At 45.2% G+C, this 18,713-nt stretch overlaps 1 protein-coding gene across 1 annotated transcript; it reads left to right on the forward strand.

Moving 5' to 3' along the window:
- The first annotated feature begins 816 nt into the window (after positions 1–816).
- Positions 817–18,317, forward strand: zc3h6 (zinc finger CCCH-type containing 6). The gene is made up of 12 exons (XM_080016845.1): positions 817–1,006; positions 4,486–4,717; positions 5,034–5,156; positions 5,410–5,650; positions 6,007–6,149; positions 7,890–8,018; positions 8,116–8,230; positions 8,513–8,622; positions 9,695–9,912; positions 13,140–13,486; positions 14,239–14,400; positions 15,635–18,317. The coding sequence occupies exons 1-12, from the start codon at positions 975–977 to the stop codon at positions 16,813–16,815; spliced, it is 3,033 nt and encodes a 1,010-aa protein (XP_079872971.1). The 5' UTR covers positions 817–974; the 3' UTR covers positions 16,816–18,317.
- The last annotated feature ends 396 nt before the right edge of the window (positions 18,318–18,713 follow it).

The following is an 18,713-nucleotide window of genomic DNA, read 5'->3' on the forward strand; positions in this document are numbered from 1 at the left end:
TTTTACTGTTTTAAATGTCTTAGTTGTGTTCTTTTGCTTCCCCCAACCCTGACTGCAACCAAATCTTCCCTGAGGGACAATAAAGACTAGAAGTAAAACTTGCTGAAGGATCTGCCTCTCGCAGGAGAAGTGTTGGGAAGATACAAAACAAGTGAATTTCAAAGTTAAATGGAATTATCGTCTGAGTAGAACAGTGCGGAGCAGAGGCCAAGTAAACGCTGACTGGTTCATTTATGGATCTGCAGCGACCCCTGCTGGTGCACGGGGGACGTGCAGCGTATGTCGACGTAAACATGGTGTGGTTTTATAAATGATCATGTTTATCATATTTTTTTCTTTCATTTTAAAATGTATTTTTTTATTATAACTTATGGCAAACGAACCAGATGTATTTATTTCATTTTAGGCTGCTTATGGCGCAATTATTCCGCCGACTCTTTATCGAATCAACCGTCACTTACACCATGCGGCATTAAGACAAAATCATTAAACATGAAATATCAAATGATCATAATTTAATCATTTCAACGCAACAAAATGAAGGAAACGTGGAAATATTTAAAATATATATTTTTTTCCGCATCCCGGCCGTCACGGCTGCCGCGCGTAACCGACAGCTCTCCGGACAAATCAGCGTCGACTTTCACCTCCTCGGACTCCGCCCCCCGCACAAAGCTCGACCAATGGTGTTGCGGACGCGGCGGCTGCGCTCCAGCCACGTTCGGTTGATCCGCGCGGCCGACGGAGCGCGGCCCCGGGAGGCGGGGCCGCGCGGGCCGCGGACGAGCGGAAGCCATTTTGAAATGAAGACGCTGAAGGCGGCGGCCATGCGCTCCGTCCTCTCCTTCCTCCCCGTGTCTCCCTCCGGGCAGCGGCGCTCTTCCGACGGGACAGTGAGCCGAGCAGCGCGGGGCCTTCGGGGCTGTGCTGTCTGAGTTAACACGCCACTGAAATGAGTTTGTAAACACCCAAACATGACAGACTGTGGGCTGGCGGGGGACGGAAGGTCGAGTAACAACCTTATGCGATTCTTAACGCGCTCATCCGTGCTGTGTTGCTGTCTTTCATTTCTTTGGTTTATTAAATTTTTTTTTTCCTAAATTATTTTTTCTTCATTTTTTCCTAATTTCGGGAGAGCAACATTTCCAGGGTCCCCCCTCCTCCCCACAAATCTTTGCATGCCGTTTAGTGTAACGCAATAATGGTGTTAAAATGGCGCCCATCACGGTGTTGTTGTCATTACTTTTATTGAGTCACGGTTCTAATCCCCCTCCCTCATTATTTTCTAGGACAGTGACATTGTCAGCCACCTCCTCCCCACACATCTGCATGACTGTCAGTGTAATGGAGTAATGCTGTTTCAATGGCGCCCATCACTGTGTTGTTAACGCATCCGTGACCATTTCCACGCAGCCGAAGTGTCTCGTGGTTTTGTTGTGAATTGGGAGGAACGTGACTCCATTGTTTCCGTCTCTGGATGAAGCGCCACCGTGTGCCACGCCCATCCCCGCGCCGCGCCCCCCGGCGGCAGTCCGCAGTACCGCTGCCCCCTCCCGGTTGTTATGGTGGAGGTCTTGGTGATGGAGGTCTTGGTGATGGAGGTCTTGGTGGAGGCTTTGGGCTGAGCTTGAGAAGCGCGTGTCTCCTCCAGCGCCGGCCCCGTGTTGTCTCTTATCTCTCCTGTTCCGGTTCTGGGTGTGAACCCCGACCCGAGGGGGTGTGTTAGGTTTGCGCTCCTGCCTGTGCCCTTGAGCAAGACGATGGCTCTAGAGCTGGAGTTGGTCCCCCGGCTTTGGCTGCCCACTCCTCCTAAATAGGACGGGTCAAATGCGGAGGACGCATTTCCCACCGGGATCAATATAGTGCTTCTTATCTATATTTAAGTAATTTCCCCCTGGGATTATTAAAGTATTTCTGATTCTGATTCTGATCTGCACCAAGCTTTAATGGCTGTGTAGGTAAAATATACATGTTTTTAAAGCCCAACAATAATGGTCGATCCGGCCGACCAAATTGGGTTCCGTTGTCAACCATTCTGTGCGGTCTGTGGACTTTTCATGTGTTTAACAAAACAAATAGAAATGGTATACCTCTGTTTAGAAACTTCTGCCAAGGAAAATTTGTTTCCCCGGAGCGTTGATTTACTAAACAAGTAGAATATGGATTATAATTACAGCGTATTGGATCGTTGTCCCTCAATTATGAAATGATTACAATTGGGCAGCTGCTTTGCCAGCCAGCTTGGCGACCCCTTCTAAAAGTTGGTGTCCGGCCCTGGTTTGGTGAATTTCATGCGCAGAAGCCGGTTTCCGGTTAAGTGTTTGGTTTGGCAAGCTGTTTGTATTGGCTCCCTGTGAGCCAGCGGGCGGAGCTGTGAGGTGGAGCAGGAGGCTCCACGTTTGAGCCTCGTCCTCTGTGTGTGGGGAACCCACTTTACTTTAAGACCTGCCCCATATTAAAAATAACAACTGCTGTCATCACCGCTAATGGCGTCTCCAAATCCCCCGGAACTGTAGCGTCTACATCCCAGAATGTTACTCTCCATCATTTGAACAAAAGATGTTTGTGACTGTCGTCAGTTTCCGCCGGTCCCAGTTGGTAATCCCCAAACACATCCCGTTTACCTATTCAAACACTGATATGTGTTGAGGCGCGAGCCAGAAAGTGGATTTTCACAATATATCATTTTTTTGTGAAAAATATTCCCCAAATTTCCTCCTTCTCATTGAGTTAAATTTTCAGTCTGTGCCATTTTGCTTTTTATTTCCAGATGTACCTAAATAGAGCTCCATACACACTGTGGTCTTGTGTATTTCTAAAACATGAAAGGAAGTGTTTGCCATTTTTCAAGCTGGACCTTATTAGAATGTTGGTTCCCGTCATATATGGTTTACTGTAGAGAAACTTACTGAAGCTTCTCACTGTGGTTAATTAAATGTACTCCAATGGGGCAAACCTTTAAAAAACAAAAAAAGAAAACATTTTCAATCTCCTCTTCTTAAACGAGAAATATATTGTCAGACATTCTTAGTATGTCATAAAATGGTCCGGACTGCATTTTTGTCAGTTTGTCACGGTTTTATTGACTCTTGCACTTCTGCTAATCAAACATTTTGCCTTCATCCATGTTATCATAAGCAACTAGAAACAGGAAGTTGTATCGCTTACTACTCTCAACCTTCTTGAGCCAACAGGCAATGTTATATTACTTTTAAACATGTGGGAAAAAAAATTTAAATACACACGTAAACACAAAAACAAACATGACTATCATTTTTAACTTTCCCATTTTGGAAAAACATTTAAGGCTTAACCATTTGCCCCGTGGGACTACAATTTAATCAGTAAGGAGCTGCAGCAAAGTGGTAAGTTTCTCAATAGTAAAGTGCAGGTTATGAATGAACAGTTATGAAGTATGGAACCCCGGTTGGAAAATAGTGAACTGATCCTTTAAAGTACGTCCAAGCTGTAGGTTCATATCTTGTAGTGCAGTCAATGTCATTTTTCTGCCTGTGGTACACAGGAAGTTAAAGCTTAACTTGTGCTATATACACACAAGTTCAGCTTACACTTAAAAGCTAAAAAAGGAGTTTTTAATTTCACTTTAAAAACTCCACTCTGTTTCGGTCTGTTTCTTCAGAATGAATTCCATCCCCTTGAAAAACACCAACTCTGAACTTTATATCCTAACTCCCAACAGGGAAAGTCACTAAAAACCAAAAGTCCGGCTTCAGTCTGGTTTCCAGAACGAGGACTTGAGTGAGTTTCACACTTTTGGGTCCAATCCGATCTTCAGGAGTCACTCAACACCAGCAGAAAATGACCACCACTGCACTTGAGACTTTTTGACCGGGTTGTGATGTTGTCTCATGGCCGCACTCCAATCGTGATGTCATTGTTCACTGTTTCCCATCGACACCTTAGGGAGAAGAGCTGCAATGGCATCAAGACGAGGGCGTGTCCAGAATTAAAACCTAGTCGAAAAGTTTCGACCCAGACGCTGGATTCCTACCCTGTGTGGTGTTGAGTTGCTCTTTAAATGAAGGTGTAAATAGTAACGCAAAACATTCCAAACACTTTTGTTTTGGTCTCAAAACTGATTGTGAATCAGTAGGAGCTAAGAGAGAATGGTTTAATTGGATAATGGAAATTTTAATTTTTTTGTGGGAAATTAGCTTTTTAAAATAGTTGTTCTAGTTTTTAGTAGTTTCTAATGCAGTGCATTAAGAACAAAGATCTTATGTCTTTATTTTTGCTCTTAAAAAAGACGCAAGATGTATCGCTAAAATAATTTCAGCTTCTGAGACGCTGGCATTTCCCTAATTTCACAGCAGCTAGGCTAGCTGAACCCATCAGCAGGCTTGTATTGGGCTCTTTAATTTTATCAACATTAAAGAGCGCTGAGGTTTAGTAACGAATATAAATGTCTAAACTGAAGGTCTGTTCCATTAGACTGATGCTCACTGCTTCTGTCTCCGTTCAAAGGGAGGACGGCGAGCTGGAAGACGGAGAAATAGACGATGAAGGGATCGGAATTGAAGAGGAAAAAGAAACCCAGGAGGGGAAGGAAGACAAGGGAAAAGAGAAAGAGTTGAAGGAGAAAGTAAAGGATAAAGGCAGAGAGAGGGAAGAGAAGACGCACCGTCACTCCAGGAAACGCTCCAGGAAGACAAAGGAGAAGCGCAGGTCCAAGAAGAGGAGGCGAGACAGACAGAAGGTACCAATCATTTCACTGGTCCAAGTTACTGTTTAAACAAGATGTTGCGTTAAAGCCACGACGAGGAATTTTCAGCGCTTTGTCTTGTAAATGTTCTTGATGTGTCTATATAACAGATGTGAAAGAATGAGACCGACAGCCGCACGCTTTGCGTTATTCGGCTTTGCCTCTGCCACAGAGCGGCGGTAGCTCCTTGTGACAAGAGGTGGTGGAGCTCGAAACACTACCGCTTCAGTCCACTGGGGGGCGCTAAGTGTTACTGCCCATCCACAACGACTCTTAACAGTTGAACTGAACAATTTAATTCTCTCCTCAGCACCACTCCCCCTCCAGCGGCTCCAGCTCGGACAGCTACGATTCGGACTACGACCGTCCACAGAGAACCAAGAGCTGGAAGAGTCCAGGGTCCAAGCGGGAATCTAACGGCCAGTCCTCCCAGGTGAGCAGACCCCAGGTTCTGACCCCGACCCCAGTTTAAAGGTACATGTAGTTGAAAGGCAGCTCATCACAGGACAAGGCTGCTGTTTTAACCAGTGGTACTGTGTTAAACACCTTGTAATCTTTTAAAGAACATAGTCACTACAATAACAAACTGTGTAAAGTTTAACTTGGAATAATAAAAATGCCTGCAGACATAAATGAAGTGTTATTGGGAAACGTATTCATTTCATTTATTTTCTGGAACTTCTCAGCACGACCGGGACTCCAAAGGCGTCCACGGTGTCCTGCAGAAATCTCCACAGCGCAAGAGCGGCGACTATGATAAGTACAGCGACTACAGCGATGGAAAGTACGACTACGAGGAGGACGACTACATGGACGACATGTCCGACTTCCCGATGTCCAAGGACCTGAGTGGCGAGGGCCGAGGACGCCACGCCAAGGACCCCACGAGGAGGGCCAACATGAGGGGCCCCCACAAGCAGCAGCAGTGTAGGAACATTAGTCCAGTCACGTTTGAAACCACCGAGCTGGTTTTGAACATTAGTCGGTCAGCCATTTTGAACTATTATTTATTATAGTTGGGAAAAAAACATTGTCCTTTGCTCCTGTGAGAGTTCCCAAAATAATGGAGTAGTCAGGGATACACAAGTTCTTTGGTAAATTTCGCAGGAGCTACACTAATGGATGCCCTCTGCAGCCATGCATTGAGCTAACACAGTTGGCATGGAGCCCCTCACCATCCAAACTGGACACAAGATCAAATTGATATTGACCTTCTCTTTTGAATCTGGTTAAAATAGACAAAAAGGCAATCAGAAATGTGTATTTTTGTAAAAACTTTTCAGTTGTGCAGAGGGGGCGTGGCAGAGGTGGACCTCCTGGCCGGGGGCGGGGCCTCCTCAACAAGAACAAGAAGTTGAAGGGGAAGCCGTGGGGGGGGCGGGGCCATGGCATGGGAGGAGAGCTGTCATTGGACAGTGCGATGCCGGTAAGACACTAGACGTGACGAGACAGTACATTATGACATCACATTACTGTATGTCACTGTCAAAGCCAGCTACACATTCTCTAGAAACAAGCAGTACTAGTCAAGTCTTTTGTAACGAGTATGTTAGACAGCAAAGGGGCCAGGTCAGCGCAAGTAGTTTCCACGTGCAGTGTGAAGAGATGGGTTCTGACGCACGAGGGGAGCTCGTTCCACCATTGTGGCGCCAGGGATGAGAAGAGTCGTGACTGGGACAAACGACCCTTGAGACTTAAGTTGTGACGGAGGAGCAGAGCAAACGAGTTGGAGTCTGGAACTCGACCAGTGATTGGAGATTTGGAGGAGCAGTTGGATGGACGGCCTTGTAGGAGAGCAGCAGCGTCTCAATAGGATCACAGCAGAGATGGGAAACCAGTGAAGTGATCGAAGGAGGGGAGTGACATGAGCGCATTTTGACGGGCTGCTGAGTTCTGTGTGCGATTTCGAGCTCTGATGGAACAGACGGGTAGTCCAGCCAGAAGAGCTTTGCAGCAGGCAAGACGGGAGATGCACAGGCGATCTTTTTATGTGACATAGTTAAGCAATTGCCTGGCTAGGGGGCCTCTGGAATGTGTGGATTAAGAAAAACAATTAAAACTCTGTTTTCCTTTGTCACTCCAGCGATCAGTGCCGTGCATCACTCAAATCCCATAAGTATCCCAATAATACAAATTCTATAAGAAAGGTCCTTAGAGAATGTATAGAGTGGACAGGGACATGGTGGGCGGAGGAGTGGACACACTTGTAGTGTTGTGGTTTCAGTGATGAAAGTTAGTCTCTTTTTAGAGATCCAGCTCTGTATGTGAAGGGGATCCTCACAGGCTGCTGGGCTTTTTATTTTAGTCCAAACAGACAAAATGTACGTATGTCGTCTGAATTCATTGCATAAGATAAGTCAACCAGGTGAACGTTCTGTGGACGGAAACGCCTTGTTGATGAGGGATGTCGAGGGAGAACGGCCAGACTGGTTGGAGCTGACAGGCTACAGTAACTCAGATGACCACTCACAATGTGGTGAGCAGAACAACATGTCAGGATGCACAACACGTGGAACCTCGAGGTGGATGGACTACAACGTTTCCAACATTTTGGAATCCATACCATGAAGAATTTAGGCTTTTTTAGGGCAAAGAGAGGCCCCACCCAGTATTAGTATATAGTGTTTCTTATAAAGTGCATGGTGAGTGTTGTTAAATGTCTTTAAGGAGCGTTATGCAGTTTTCTGAGCTTCATAGACGGTTATGATCAATAGTCAGAATATCCACATAATTCATTATTGGTTCTCAGATATTTCAACTGTGTAAATATCTCATAAAAGTACAGATAGTTCCCATAGGGTTAAAAACAATCAATACTCTAATACAGTTCAATCCTATTGTTTAAATTTTCTGAATGGATATGAAAATTGTAATATGAATATTTTATTTGGAAGTTATGCAACCATTTTCACGTCAGTTAAATACTGCAATGGTCACAATTTAATTGAAATATTACATTTGTGTTTTAGACTGAATTTTTTGAGTGATATATTTTAGTAATGGTATAACTCAGAACTTGGGAGAAATTGTCATTAGGTATAAAATGTCAACAATATACACTTGTATCAAAATTGAATCAAATCCCGAGATCCTGCCTGGTACCCAGCTCTGATTGTTTAATTGATTTATCAATGAAATAAAATAACTATTGATTTGGTTTTCACAGGAAGGAAAGAATTGTTCCACTTTCCAGAAGAAGCGTCCGATCATGAGCCAGGAGTTTATAAACCAGCACACTGTCGAACACAATGGCAGATACATCTGCAAGTACTTCCTAGAGGGACGCTGCATCAAGGTTAGGAGTAATTGAAGTTTTTCTTGGCATACTTCTAACAATGAGATATTTATTTTAACGGTTTGTTGTGTGAGTAACTGATTCTGTGTCCGTGCAGGGGGAACAGTGTAAGTTCGAACACGAGCTTGTGATTCCTGACAAGAAGAAGGAGCTATGCAAGTTCTACCTCCAGGGATACTGCAGCAAAGGAGATAACTGCATTTACATGCACAATATCCTTCTAACCAGTGTTAATCCATTGATTCTAAACCGTTATCATCTCCACCCTCCGTTTTATCTGCATTGGGCCACGGGCCCCATTTGATCAGATGTCTCTGGGATCCAATCTGAGATCAATATTTATATTGTTAGATCTGATTTACTCTAGTCTCTACTCTAGTGAGGGAGATGCTCGATGGAACTCCTCATAATAATAATGGTAACTATATTTATATTGTATCGTTCTGCCTCTTATTGTTATTTCATATTATTAACTCCTTAATCTGTGACCGCACATGAATATCCCTGCAAGTTCTTCCACACAGGGGCAAAGTGTTACCAAGGTGACAGCTGCAAGTTCTCCCACCAGGCGCTGAATGATGTGACCAAAGAGCTGCTGGACAGGGTGAGACAGGTGTCTGTCTGTCTGTCTAGCTCTCAATCTGTCTCTCCGTCCGTGTTATCTTTTTGTCTCATCTGTCATTTTCTGTCTTCAATTAAATTCGAAGGGTTTTATTAACATGGGAAACATACTCACCGGCCACTTTATTAGGTACACCTGTTCAATTGCTTGTTAACACAAATAGCCAATCAGCCAATCACATGGCAGCAGCTCATTGCATTTAGGCATGTGGACATGGTGAGGATGACTTGCTGAAGTTCAAACCCAGCATCAGAACGGGGAAGAAAGGGGATTTAAGTGACTTTGAACGTGGCATGGTTGTTGGTGCCAGACGGGCTGGTCTGAGTATTTCACAAACTGCTGACCTACTGGGATTTTCACGCACAACCATCTCTAGAGTTTACAGAGAACGATCTCAAAAAGGGAAAATATCCAGTGAGCGGCGGTTTTGTGGACGTCGTACACACAACAACCGGTGTGTGTGTGTGTGTGTGTGTGTGTGTGTGTGTGTGTGTGTGTGTGTGTGTGTGTGTGTGTGTGTATGTGTATATATATATATATATATATATATATATATATATATATATGTATATATACACACACACACCCCATCAGCCACAACATTAAAACGATGCTCACGTGTCCATTGTAGGTGCTTTCAGGGGTGGACAGGGGTCAGCATGGACACTGTGAGCTCCCATACGCAGCAAGCTGCCATGCACTGTGTGTTCTACACCTTTCTATCATAACAACATTCACTGTTTCAACACTTTGTGCTGCAGTAGTTCTTCCGTGGGATCCAACCAGATGGGCTAGACTTGACTCCCCACGTGCATCAATGAGCCTTGGGCCCCATGACCCTGTCGCCGGTTCACCGGTCGTCCTTCCTTGGACACTTTTGGTAGTAACCACTGCACAGCGGGAACAGCCACAAGACCCGTGGTTTTGGAGATGCTCTGACCCAGTCGGCCAGCATCACAATGTGCTCACAATGTTCACTTGCTGCCTAAACAAATATTGTTTATCTGTTTATCTATGATGATCTACTTGCATCTGCTCCGCTTGTTTCTTCCAGATCATGAGCACAGAGGAGGAGAACGCCCATGAGGATGAGCTGGAGCTGGAGGACCTGAGGAAGCAGGGCATCGCCCCGCTGCCCAAGCCGCCACCTGGGGTGGGGCTACTGCCCACACCCGGCCACGCCAGCCCTACCGACGGGGGCAAGAAGATCCCCTCGCTGTTCGAGATCAATGTCCAGCCCACCGTGGACCTGGTGCACAAGATCAGCCTGAGGTCAGTTTTATTCATCATCAAACTCTTGAGTGTGAGGGCCGAAACGTAGGGATGGCAAGTCTGAATTGCTTCAAACTAGTGGTTCAACACTAGTTTGAATGGCTGCTGCAGAAGCCGGCAGCAGCCATTCATCATACATTACGTTGTAATTGGTCAGACGCTTTTGTCCAAAGAATAGAATAGAATATCTCTTTGTTATCATTGTACAGTCACAGCATAAAACCAACTGTATGTCACAGTCACAGCTAAATATTCTCTAGGAATAGCAGTAATAGTAGTGGTAGTAGTAGTAGTAACATTCTTCCTCGTGGGTTCTTCCTCCTGGTTCTCAGGGAGCACCAGGAGATTGGTGATCCATATTGGTTCCTGGCATAAATGCAAGACAATTCAAAGGCTTGGGGAAAAAAAAGTGATATAAATCTTTGCTTTCATGTTGCATGTTGACTGAAAGTATACTTTCGTTTACCAATATAGATCATATTACATTAATATTATTACTTCACACTAAACAATAAAAATCACTGACATTCAAATTCATACATTTTCTGCAATTCTAATTACAGTAGTTTAGAATTTGTTCTGCAGCCAGACAGAACTTAGTGATGCAAGTCTTGCGAACGATTCCTTCACAGGGAACCTTTACTGTTGTATACTGTGCTGTATTATCCCAAACACTACCTCACACTATTCACATTCACATGCCACTTTAATTCACATGCCACTTTAAATGCACATATCTGTATATACATAGCCATATTCCTTCAACCTATTCCATTTTATTTCAATTTATTTTTTATTGTATTTTATTCTATATATTTTTATCTTATTCTATAAGTATTCCACTTACTGTATTACGTTTTAGGAGTCAGTTAGTCGGTCTATTAGAAAGGAATTTTCTACTTTTTATTTTATTTTATTTTAGTACTTTTTCCTAGGACTTCTTGTGTGCTATCACCGGGTGCGTTGCATTACATTTCACTGCATATATGTATGGAAGTATGTATATGTATGTGACAAATAAAAATCTTGAATCTTGAATCTTGAACAAATCGTTGAAATGATTCAGGAGTCTGGACTCACTCCAACACAGCATTCCACCAAAATAAACCGTTTTGACACAATTAAATAATTCCTGTGAGAATGCTGTTCAAAACTCAGAGTGAGCGACTCTTCTGACTCTTGTTCACTGTTCAGCGGACGTCCTCCTTCAAGTTCAAGATTCAAGAGGTTATTTGTCACATACATACAGTGGGGCAAAAAAGTATTTAGTCAGCCACCAATTGTGCAAGTTCTCCCACTTAAAAAGATGAGAGAGGCCTGTAATTTTCATCATAGGTTCACTTCGACTATGAGAGACAGAATGGGGGGGAAAGAATCCAGGAAATCACATTGTAGGATTTTTAATGAATTAATTGGTAAATTCCTTGGTAAAATAAGTATTTGGTCACCTACAAACAAGCAATATTTCTGGCTTTCACAGACCTGTAACTTTTTCTTTAAGAGGCTCCTCTGTCCTCCACTCGTTACCTGTATTAATGGCACCTGTTTGAACTCGTTATCAGTATAAAAGACACCTGTCCACAACCTCAAACAGTCACACTCCAAACTCCACTATGGCCAAGACCAAAGAGCTGTCAAAGGACACCAGAAACAAAACTGTAGACCTGCACCAGGCTGGGAAGACTGAATCTGCAATAGGTAAGCAGCTTGTTGTGAAGAAATCAACTGTGGGAGCAATTATTAGAAAATGGAAGACATACAAGACCACTGATAATCTCCCTCGATCTGGGGCTCCACGCAAGATCTCACCTCGTGGGGTCAAAATGATCACAAGAACGGTGAGCAAACATCCCAGAACCACACGGGGGGACCTAGTGAATGACCTGCAGAGAGCTGGGACCAAAGTAACAAAGGCTACCATCAGTAACACACTACGCCGCCAGGGACTCAAATCCTGCAGTGCCAGACGTGTCCCCCTGCTTAAGCCAGTACATGTCCAGTCCCGTCTGAAGTTTGCTAGAGAGCATTTGGATGATCCAGAAGAGGATTGGGAGAATGTCATATGGTCAGATGAAACCAAAATATAAGTTTTTGGTAAAAACTCAACTTGTCGTGTTTGGAGGAGAAAGAAAGCTGAGTTGCATCCAAAGAACACCATACCTACTGTGAAGCATGGGGGTGGAAACATCATGCTTTGGGGCTGTTTTTCTGCAAAGGGACCAGGACGACTGATCCGTGTAAAGGAAAGAATGAATGGGGCCATGTATCGTGAGATTTTGAGTGAAAACCTCCTTCCATCAGCAAGGGCATTGAAGATGAAACATGGCTGGGTCTTTCAGCATGACAATGATCCTAAACACACCGCCCGGGCAACGAAGGAGTGGCTTCCTAAGAAGCATTTCAAGGTCCTGGAGTGGCCTAGCCAGTCTCCAGATATCAACCCCATAGAAAATCTTTGGAGGGAGTTGAAAGTCCGTGTTGCCCAGCGACAGCCCCAAAACATCACTGCTCCAGAGGAGATCTGCATGGAGGAATGGACCAAACTACCAGCAACAGTGTGTGAAAATCTTGTGAAGACTTACAGAAAGCGTTTGACCTCTGTCATTGCAAACAAAGGGTATATAACAAAGTATTGAGATGAACTTTTGTTATTGACCAAATACTTATTTTCCACCATAATTTGCAAATAAATTCTTTAAAAATCAGACAATGTGATTTTCTGGATTTTTTTTTCTCATTTTGTCTCTCATAGTTGAGGTATACCTATGATGAAAATAACAGGCCTCTCTCATCTTTTTAAGTGGGAGAACTTGCACAATTGGTGGCTGACTAAATACTTTTTTTCCCCACTGTATATGCAATGAAATGTCTTGACACCCGGTGATTACGCTCTATAAGCTCTAAAAATCCTCACCGTGCATTAAACCAACTGAATAAAATTGAACAACCGTTCATTCCATTCGTCTCGAGCCCTGAAGATACACAAGTCCAAGTGCTGATTCTGTCCTTGTTCCAAACTCATTACCTAGGTCATTATTTCTTATAGTTCTTGTATGACGTGGCGACGATGGTTCTATGTGACGGTTGCTTTGTTGTGATTTCATTGGCTCAACACAATAACACTTAACTTCCCCGGTGCAATAAAATGTTGTAATTCAGGAACATTTACATTCATGAACATTTAAGGTAATTAAATCATATCAAAACTAGATTTTGTCTAATTCCAGCGCTTCCAGCTTCCCTGGGCCAGAGGATCAGCAGGGTGGGGGTCTGTCCCCAGAAGCTGGGGACCCTCCTGGTCCTCCACCGGAGTCCCCTGGCCCCGCGGGTCACCCTGGGGGTCCTACAGTGTCTCAGAGCCCCCCCGGACAACAACCGCCCCCCTGTGCTTTTTCAATGCAGCCCCCTCCCCCGTTGCTGCTGGGACAGCCCCCCCCCTTCCAGATGAACCTGCAGAGGGCGCCGTTTCCCCCCTTCCCGCCAGACCTGCAGATGCTGCTGAGCCTCTTCCCGTTCCCCTCGCTGAGTCAGAACCCCAGCGGCTTCCTCAGAAACCAGGCCATGGGTCAAGGAGGTGGGGGGACGCTTACTGGTCTCCATGAATCAATTCTGTTATGTTATAAACATCCTTGTTATACTTAAAACTATCCTACTCTGTTGTATACTGTACATGCATACATATACATTTTGCTTCTAGATATATTTATAGATAGGGCTGGATGCTAAAACGATCTAGATCATTTTGATGATAGAACCTTCCACGATAACGATGATTAATTTATGAGATTTATCATCGATACAGCTTATTTAAATCCGTTTTCCTTTACCTACAAAGACACGACACGAACAGCCAATCGTGCAGCAGAGAAACAATGATGAGACACGAACAGTCAATCACCTGACCAGTGTTGGGGTCCAGAGTTTAATCGCAAAATGAGAGCGATTACAGAAAGAATCAACGATTTTCAGTGACATCTGGTGTGACACTGTCGGAGATCGTCCCGCGCTCCAAACGTCCCCGCATATAATCACAGAGTGCGGATTCAGGAACTTTTCCGACTGTTCTCAGACAACGATGATTATATTATATATTTAAATATATATATTTATATATTATTTATTTTATTCATATATTATTTTGATTACATTATTATTTCATTTTATTTATTTAGTGTATTATTATTAATAAATATATATTGTGATAATTATCGACATCGATCAATATAAAAAAACATATCGTTATATTTTTGGCCATATCGTCCAGCCCTAGATAAAAGCAGGGGACCAAAGCACCAGAAATCCTGTCATGTTCCCTCTCTGCTCCAGCGGACCTGGGTCTGAGCGTCCTGCAGAACCTGCAGCAGCACATCGGAGCAGAGCCGCAGATGCAGTCGCTGCCGCCGGCGCTTCAGAAAGCTCTGATTCTCCACCTGACGCAGCAGAACGAGCCGCACCGACCCCAGGTCCAGGACGAGAAAACGGCCAGAGGTGAGTGGTGCACGGTATTTGCAATGCAACAAATAAATACATTGAATATTAATACAAAATTATTTTATTATGTTTAAGGGCTTCCACTAACAAAAAATAATTAATATTAAACTCAATGTTTAGTTAGTTCCAAACTGTCCAGTCGGTTGAGTAATTCCTCGCCTTAGGATCAGCCTTCTTGTTTATGTGGATGATTAGATCACCATTCAAAACAGAGAATGGTGGATGACTGGAGAGAAAGGATCTCAGGGGTGTTTTCCGAAGCTCATGTGGAATATCCTGGTTCTGAGAGCGTTCCTGACCTGTTGGTTGTTGGATAGAGAAGGAGACAGGTCAGAGTGGTTGGACGGTTTGATTCTGATGTCGACCTACGCATTCATGTCTTCCGTTGTAGAGTGTAATGTCACAAGATGGCGCCACTAGCTAATATTAGCATGTAGCCGGAGTGATACGTGAACTATATAATTATAACCTGTTTTTCAAGGAAGTGACAGGGGGACATTGATTTTCTTCAATATTTAACTTAATGTTTCTTAAGTTTGTCTTGCTTTTAAGGTAAACGCTGCAATCATAATAACTTCGCTGTTTAACTTGTCAATTTATTATTATTCCACATCTTATTATTATTTGGCCAAGGGTTCATTACAATATATATTCCACTTTTGGTGCCCATATTTTGTCTATGGGAAAATAGTGAGGTTAAAAAGTTACAGAAATCCCATCGTCATGGAAACACATGTAAACATATTAGGGGAATTCCTGGCCTCGCTGTGAGCCCCGGTAGCTGCGGCAACTGGAGGGCTTCATCATGGGACGTCGTTGTGATGTCACAAAGCTGTGTTCGGATAGTGTTCGGAAGGGTCGTCTTCTTTGGTTTACACCAAAGAGGACGACGCACACATACACCATACACACACACACACACACACACACACACACACACACACACACACACACACACACACACACACACACACACACACACACACACACACACACACACACACACACACCAGGAAGTTTTTACACTTTTTATTTGTTTGAACTGTTGCTAGGACAGCCCTAGCCATTAGAAAACAATCTCACTTTCAAAATCCTGGCAGAACTCTGTTTCCAAACAGATGATAAGGTATAGTGCACTATACTACAAATGGCCCAAATCTGGTTGTCCGGGGCAACCGGTATCGTCCCCGATTCTGTGTTGTATGTCACTAAGCGATGACTCTTTCCACAGACGAAACGACAAACTGGTACTCGAGCGATGAGGAGGATGGGAGCTGCGTGTCGTCCATCCTCAAGTCCCTGAAGCACAGCGAGGCTCCGCCCCTCCAGCCGGCCCCCCAGGCCCCCCTGGGAGACCCAAGGTTGCAGAAGGAGCGGGCCCCCCCCAGCGACCCCAGGGTTAAGACGGACCCCCGCCAGCGGCCCCACGACCTCAAAAAGGAGCCCGAAGGAGTGCCGGACCCCCGGCACTCCAGGGACCCCAGGAAGGTGAGGCCGACGGAGCCGAGCCCCTCCCCCCGTCAGCAGAACCCCCCCGCCGGGGGGGAGGAGGAGGGGGAGAGGGAGCTGAGGGAGCGGGCGGCCCTCATCCCCCTGGACGCCCCGCCCGGCACCGTGCTGCGGGACCCCCGCTGCCAGCTGCAGCAGTCCAGCCACATCCGGGTGGACGTGGTGCTGCAGCGCCCGGCCTTCGCCCACACGGTGGCGTGGTCCGCCGAGGACCTGATCCCCCTCCCCCTCCCCAAGCAGGAGCCCTCCATCAACCTGCCCCTCCCCCCCCTCATCGCAGACGCCCAGATGAACCGGGCCAGTCTGCCGGACCACGCCGCCCATGACTCCTCCTTCAGGGCGGCGGCCAGCCGCCTGAAGGAGGGCGGGGCCCCCCGCCTGCCCCCCCGGGCCCTGGACCCCCGAGCCCTGGACCCCCGCATCAGACGCGCAGCGAGCCTGGACTCCCAGAAGGAGGCGCCAGCCCCCCGCCTGCACAGAGCCGTGTCCAGGCCCGAGGCAGAGCCGCTGCCCCCCTACGCTCCCCGCCTGGCAGCTGCTGGCGGGAACCTGGAGAGCCCCGCCTCCCTCCTGGGGGGCATCAGCCTGTACGACCCTCGCCCCCCCCCAAAAAAGACGGGCATCCTCAAACACCCCTCCAAGAAGGACAGCAACCCCCCGCCCCCCTCTCCACCCCATCGGGCGGAAACTCCCCCGGACCTCCCCCCTGCCGTGCACAACCTCCCCGTGCAGTCGCTGATGAGACCCCCGTACGCCAGGCCGGGGGGGCAGGGGGCCGGGGGAGACAGGGATGGGGAGGGGGGGGGGGAGAAAGGGGAAGGACGGGAGGAGGAGGACGACGACAGGACACTGAAGGACGTGTTCAAGACCTTCGACCCCACTGCCTCCCCCTTCTGCCAGTAGGGAAGCAAGATGGCCGCACTGTCTGTGTACTGGTCAGACACTCAGTGAGCTGAGGCCGAAACAAACCCCCACGTAGGACGCCTCCAGCGGCTGCCAGGCGTTGTTGCAGTACCAAGTGTCTGCAACGTGTGTTAATGGTTAAGATTCATTTTTATAAGGCCTCGTCCACACGCACACTGGTTCTTCCGAAAACACATAAAAAAATTTTTTTTAAAAAGTTCTCCGTCAACACGAGAACGCAGGAACGCTCACATGAGCACGGCGGCGGAGAGACGCAACCTCGAATGGAGACATGGAGAAGAACACAGCGGACGGCGTTTTCCAGAAGCTACATTTCCAGTTCCTAAAATGACTTTTTCGTGTGGACGGGGCCAAAAGGCAGAGAAAATACGTTTTCGAAAATTCCATATACGTGTGAACGAGGCTTGAGAACCAGATCAGATTTGCCCTCGACTGCCCCCTGGTGGAGTGCAGGTGTAGCACCTCCACGGTGACATGTTTCTACAAACGCCAGGACGGAGGTGGATTCACGCCGGTTTGTTTCAGCCCTAAAGCTCAGTAAAGGTCTAACCAATATACAAGTCGTCAGGGAAATAAATGAATTATTTATTTCTGTAAATAAAACTTTATGTTAAATAATCCTCAGTAGAATAATGATGCGATCCAGCACATGAACCCGTTTGTAACGTCACTCGCAGCTTGAGGAAACGCAAACGCTGGATGTACAATCTGCTAAAAAAAAAAAAAAAAAGATTTTATCCCGTGCAGACGGTGCTTTGAGAGTGTTATTTTGTTCCTATTGTGTGGTATGCACTAGAAGAAAGGAAAAATAAAATAATCCGTAGACCTCGTTCTGTTTTTGCTGTGTTCACTGAACTTCCCACAGAATCCGTCGGTTTTATCAACTGGAAATTTTGTATTTGAAAATAGACTTTTTTATGTTATGACATCCTAAATATTAATTCTCGCTTTTGTGATTAAGGATTTCTTGGTGCATTGAAGCCAGTTTTGTAGATCATTTCCTTTTTTTATTTTTTTTTTTACTTTAGTATGAGTTGATGAACTGTTGACCTGTGGAGAAATCCTTCATCTGTGTGGTGAGATGCTAATGCTATCAGCTAACTTTTTAAACATTCTTACAGAAATTTTTACACTTTATATTCATTGAGGTTTTAGATTTATTTGTGTTGTTTCCAGTGACACCCTTTTGTTGTTTTGCTAAGTCGACTCTTCATGAACTCATATTGAGTTATGGGAACTCTAAAGACTATGTTGGATTTGGGTGAAATCATTCTCTCTTGGGTTGTTCCACTTTGGTCACAAGAGACTGAGCTTTAAACTTTAATTTGATCATACTTCACTTCAACGCTTGTTTGTGTCACGTATTCAGTGTATTGTTGAACGTTGCAGTTATTTTGTTTTGGCTCCAATCATGGTCATCGAATCCTGTCCGAGCACATGCGAGAAATGTACTAATAAAAACATTTAACTGTTAAAATGGGTGTAAACACAGAATCCTCCATCTGTTCCTCCAAGTGTCAAAAACTGTCAGTGTGGGTTGAAGATTATCCTGCGTCCATGGATGATGATTATTATTAATATTTAGTTTAGTTATATACCTTTTCTAATTGGTCATATGCTATAATAATAATAATTGACTATGTTAGGTATATAACCCAATGTTCTTCTCCGTAGCTGATTTTACTCTGATTTCACCCCAACCCTCTTGGTTGCAATAATAATTTAAATACATTTAAATAGAAAACTAATAAGCAAAATTACACTCAACACCGAGGAGAACTTTTACTTTCTCAATCCCTTCTCGTTATGACAGTGTGTGGTAGGACGGTGCTGACCTGAGGCTGTCCTGGAGGTGGAGCAGGGCGAGGCTGGGGGTC

The sequence above is a fragment of the Zeus faber genome (assembly GCF_960531495.2).
Source record: "Zeus faber genome assembly, chromosome: 16".
Classification (NCBI taxonomy): domain Eukaryota; kingdom Metazoa; phylum Chordata; class Actinopteri; order Zeiformes; family Zeidae; genus Zeus; species Zeus faber.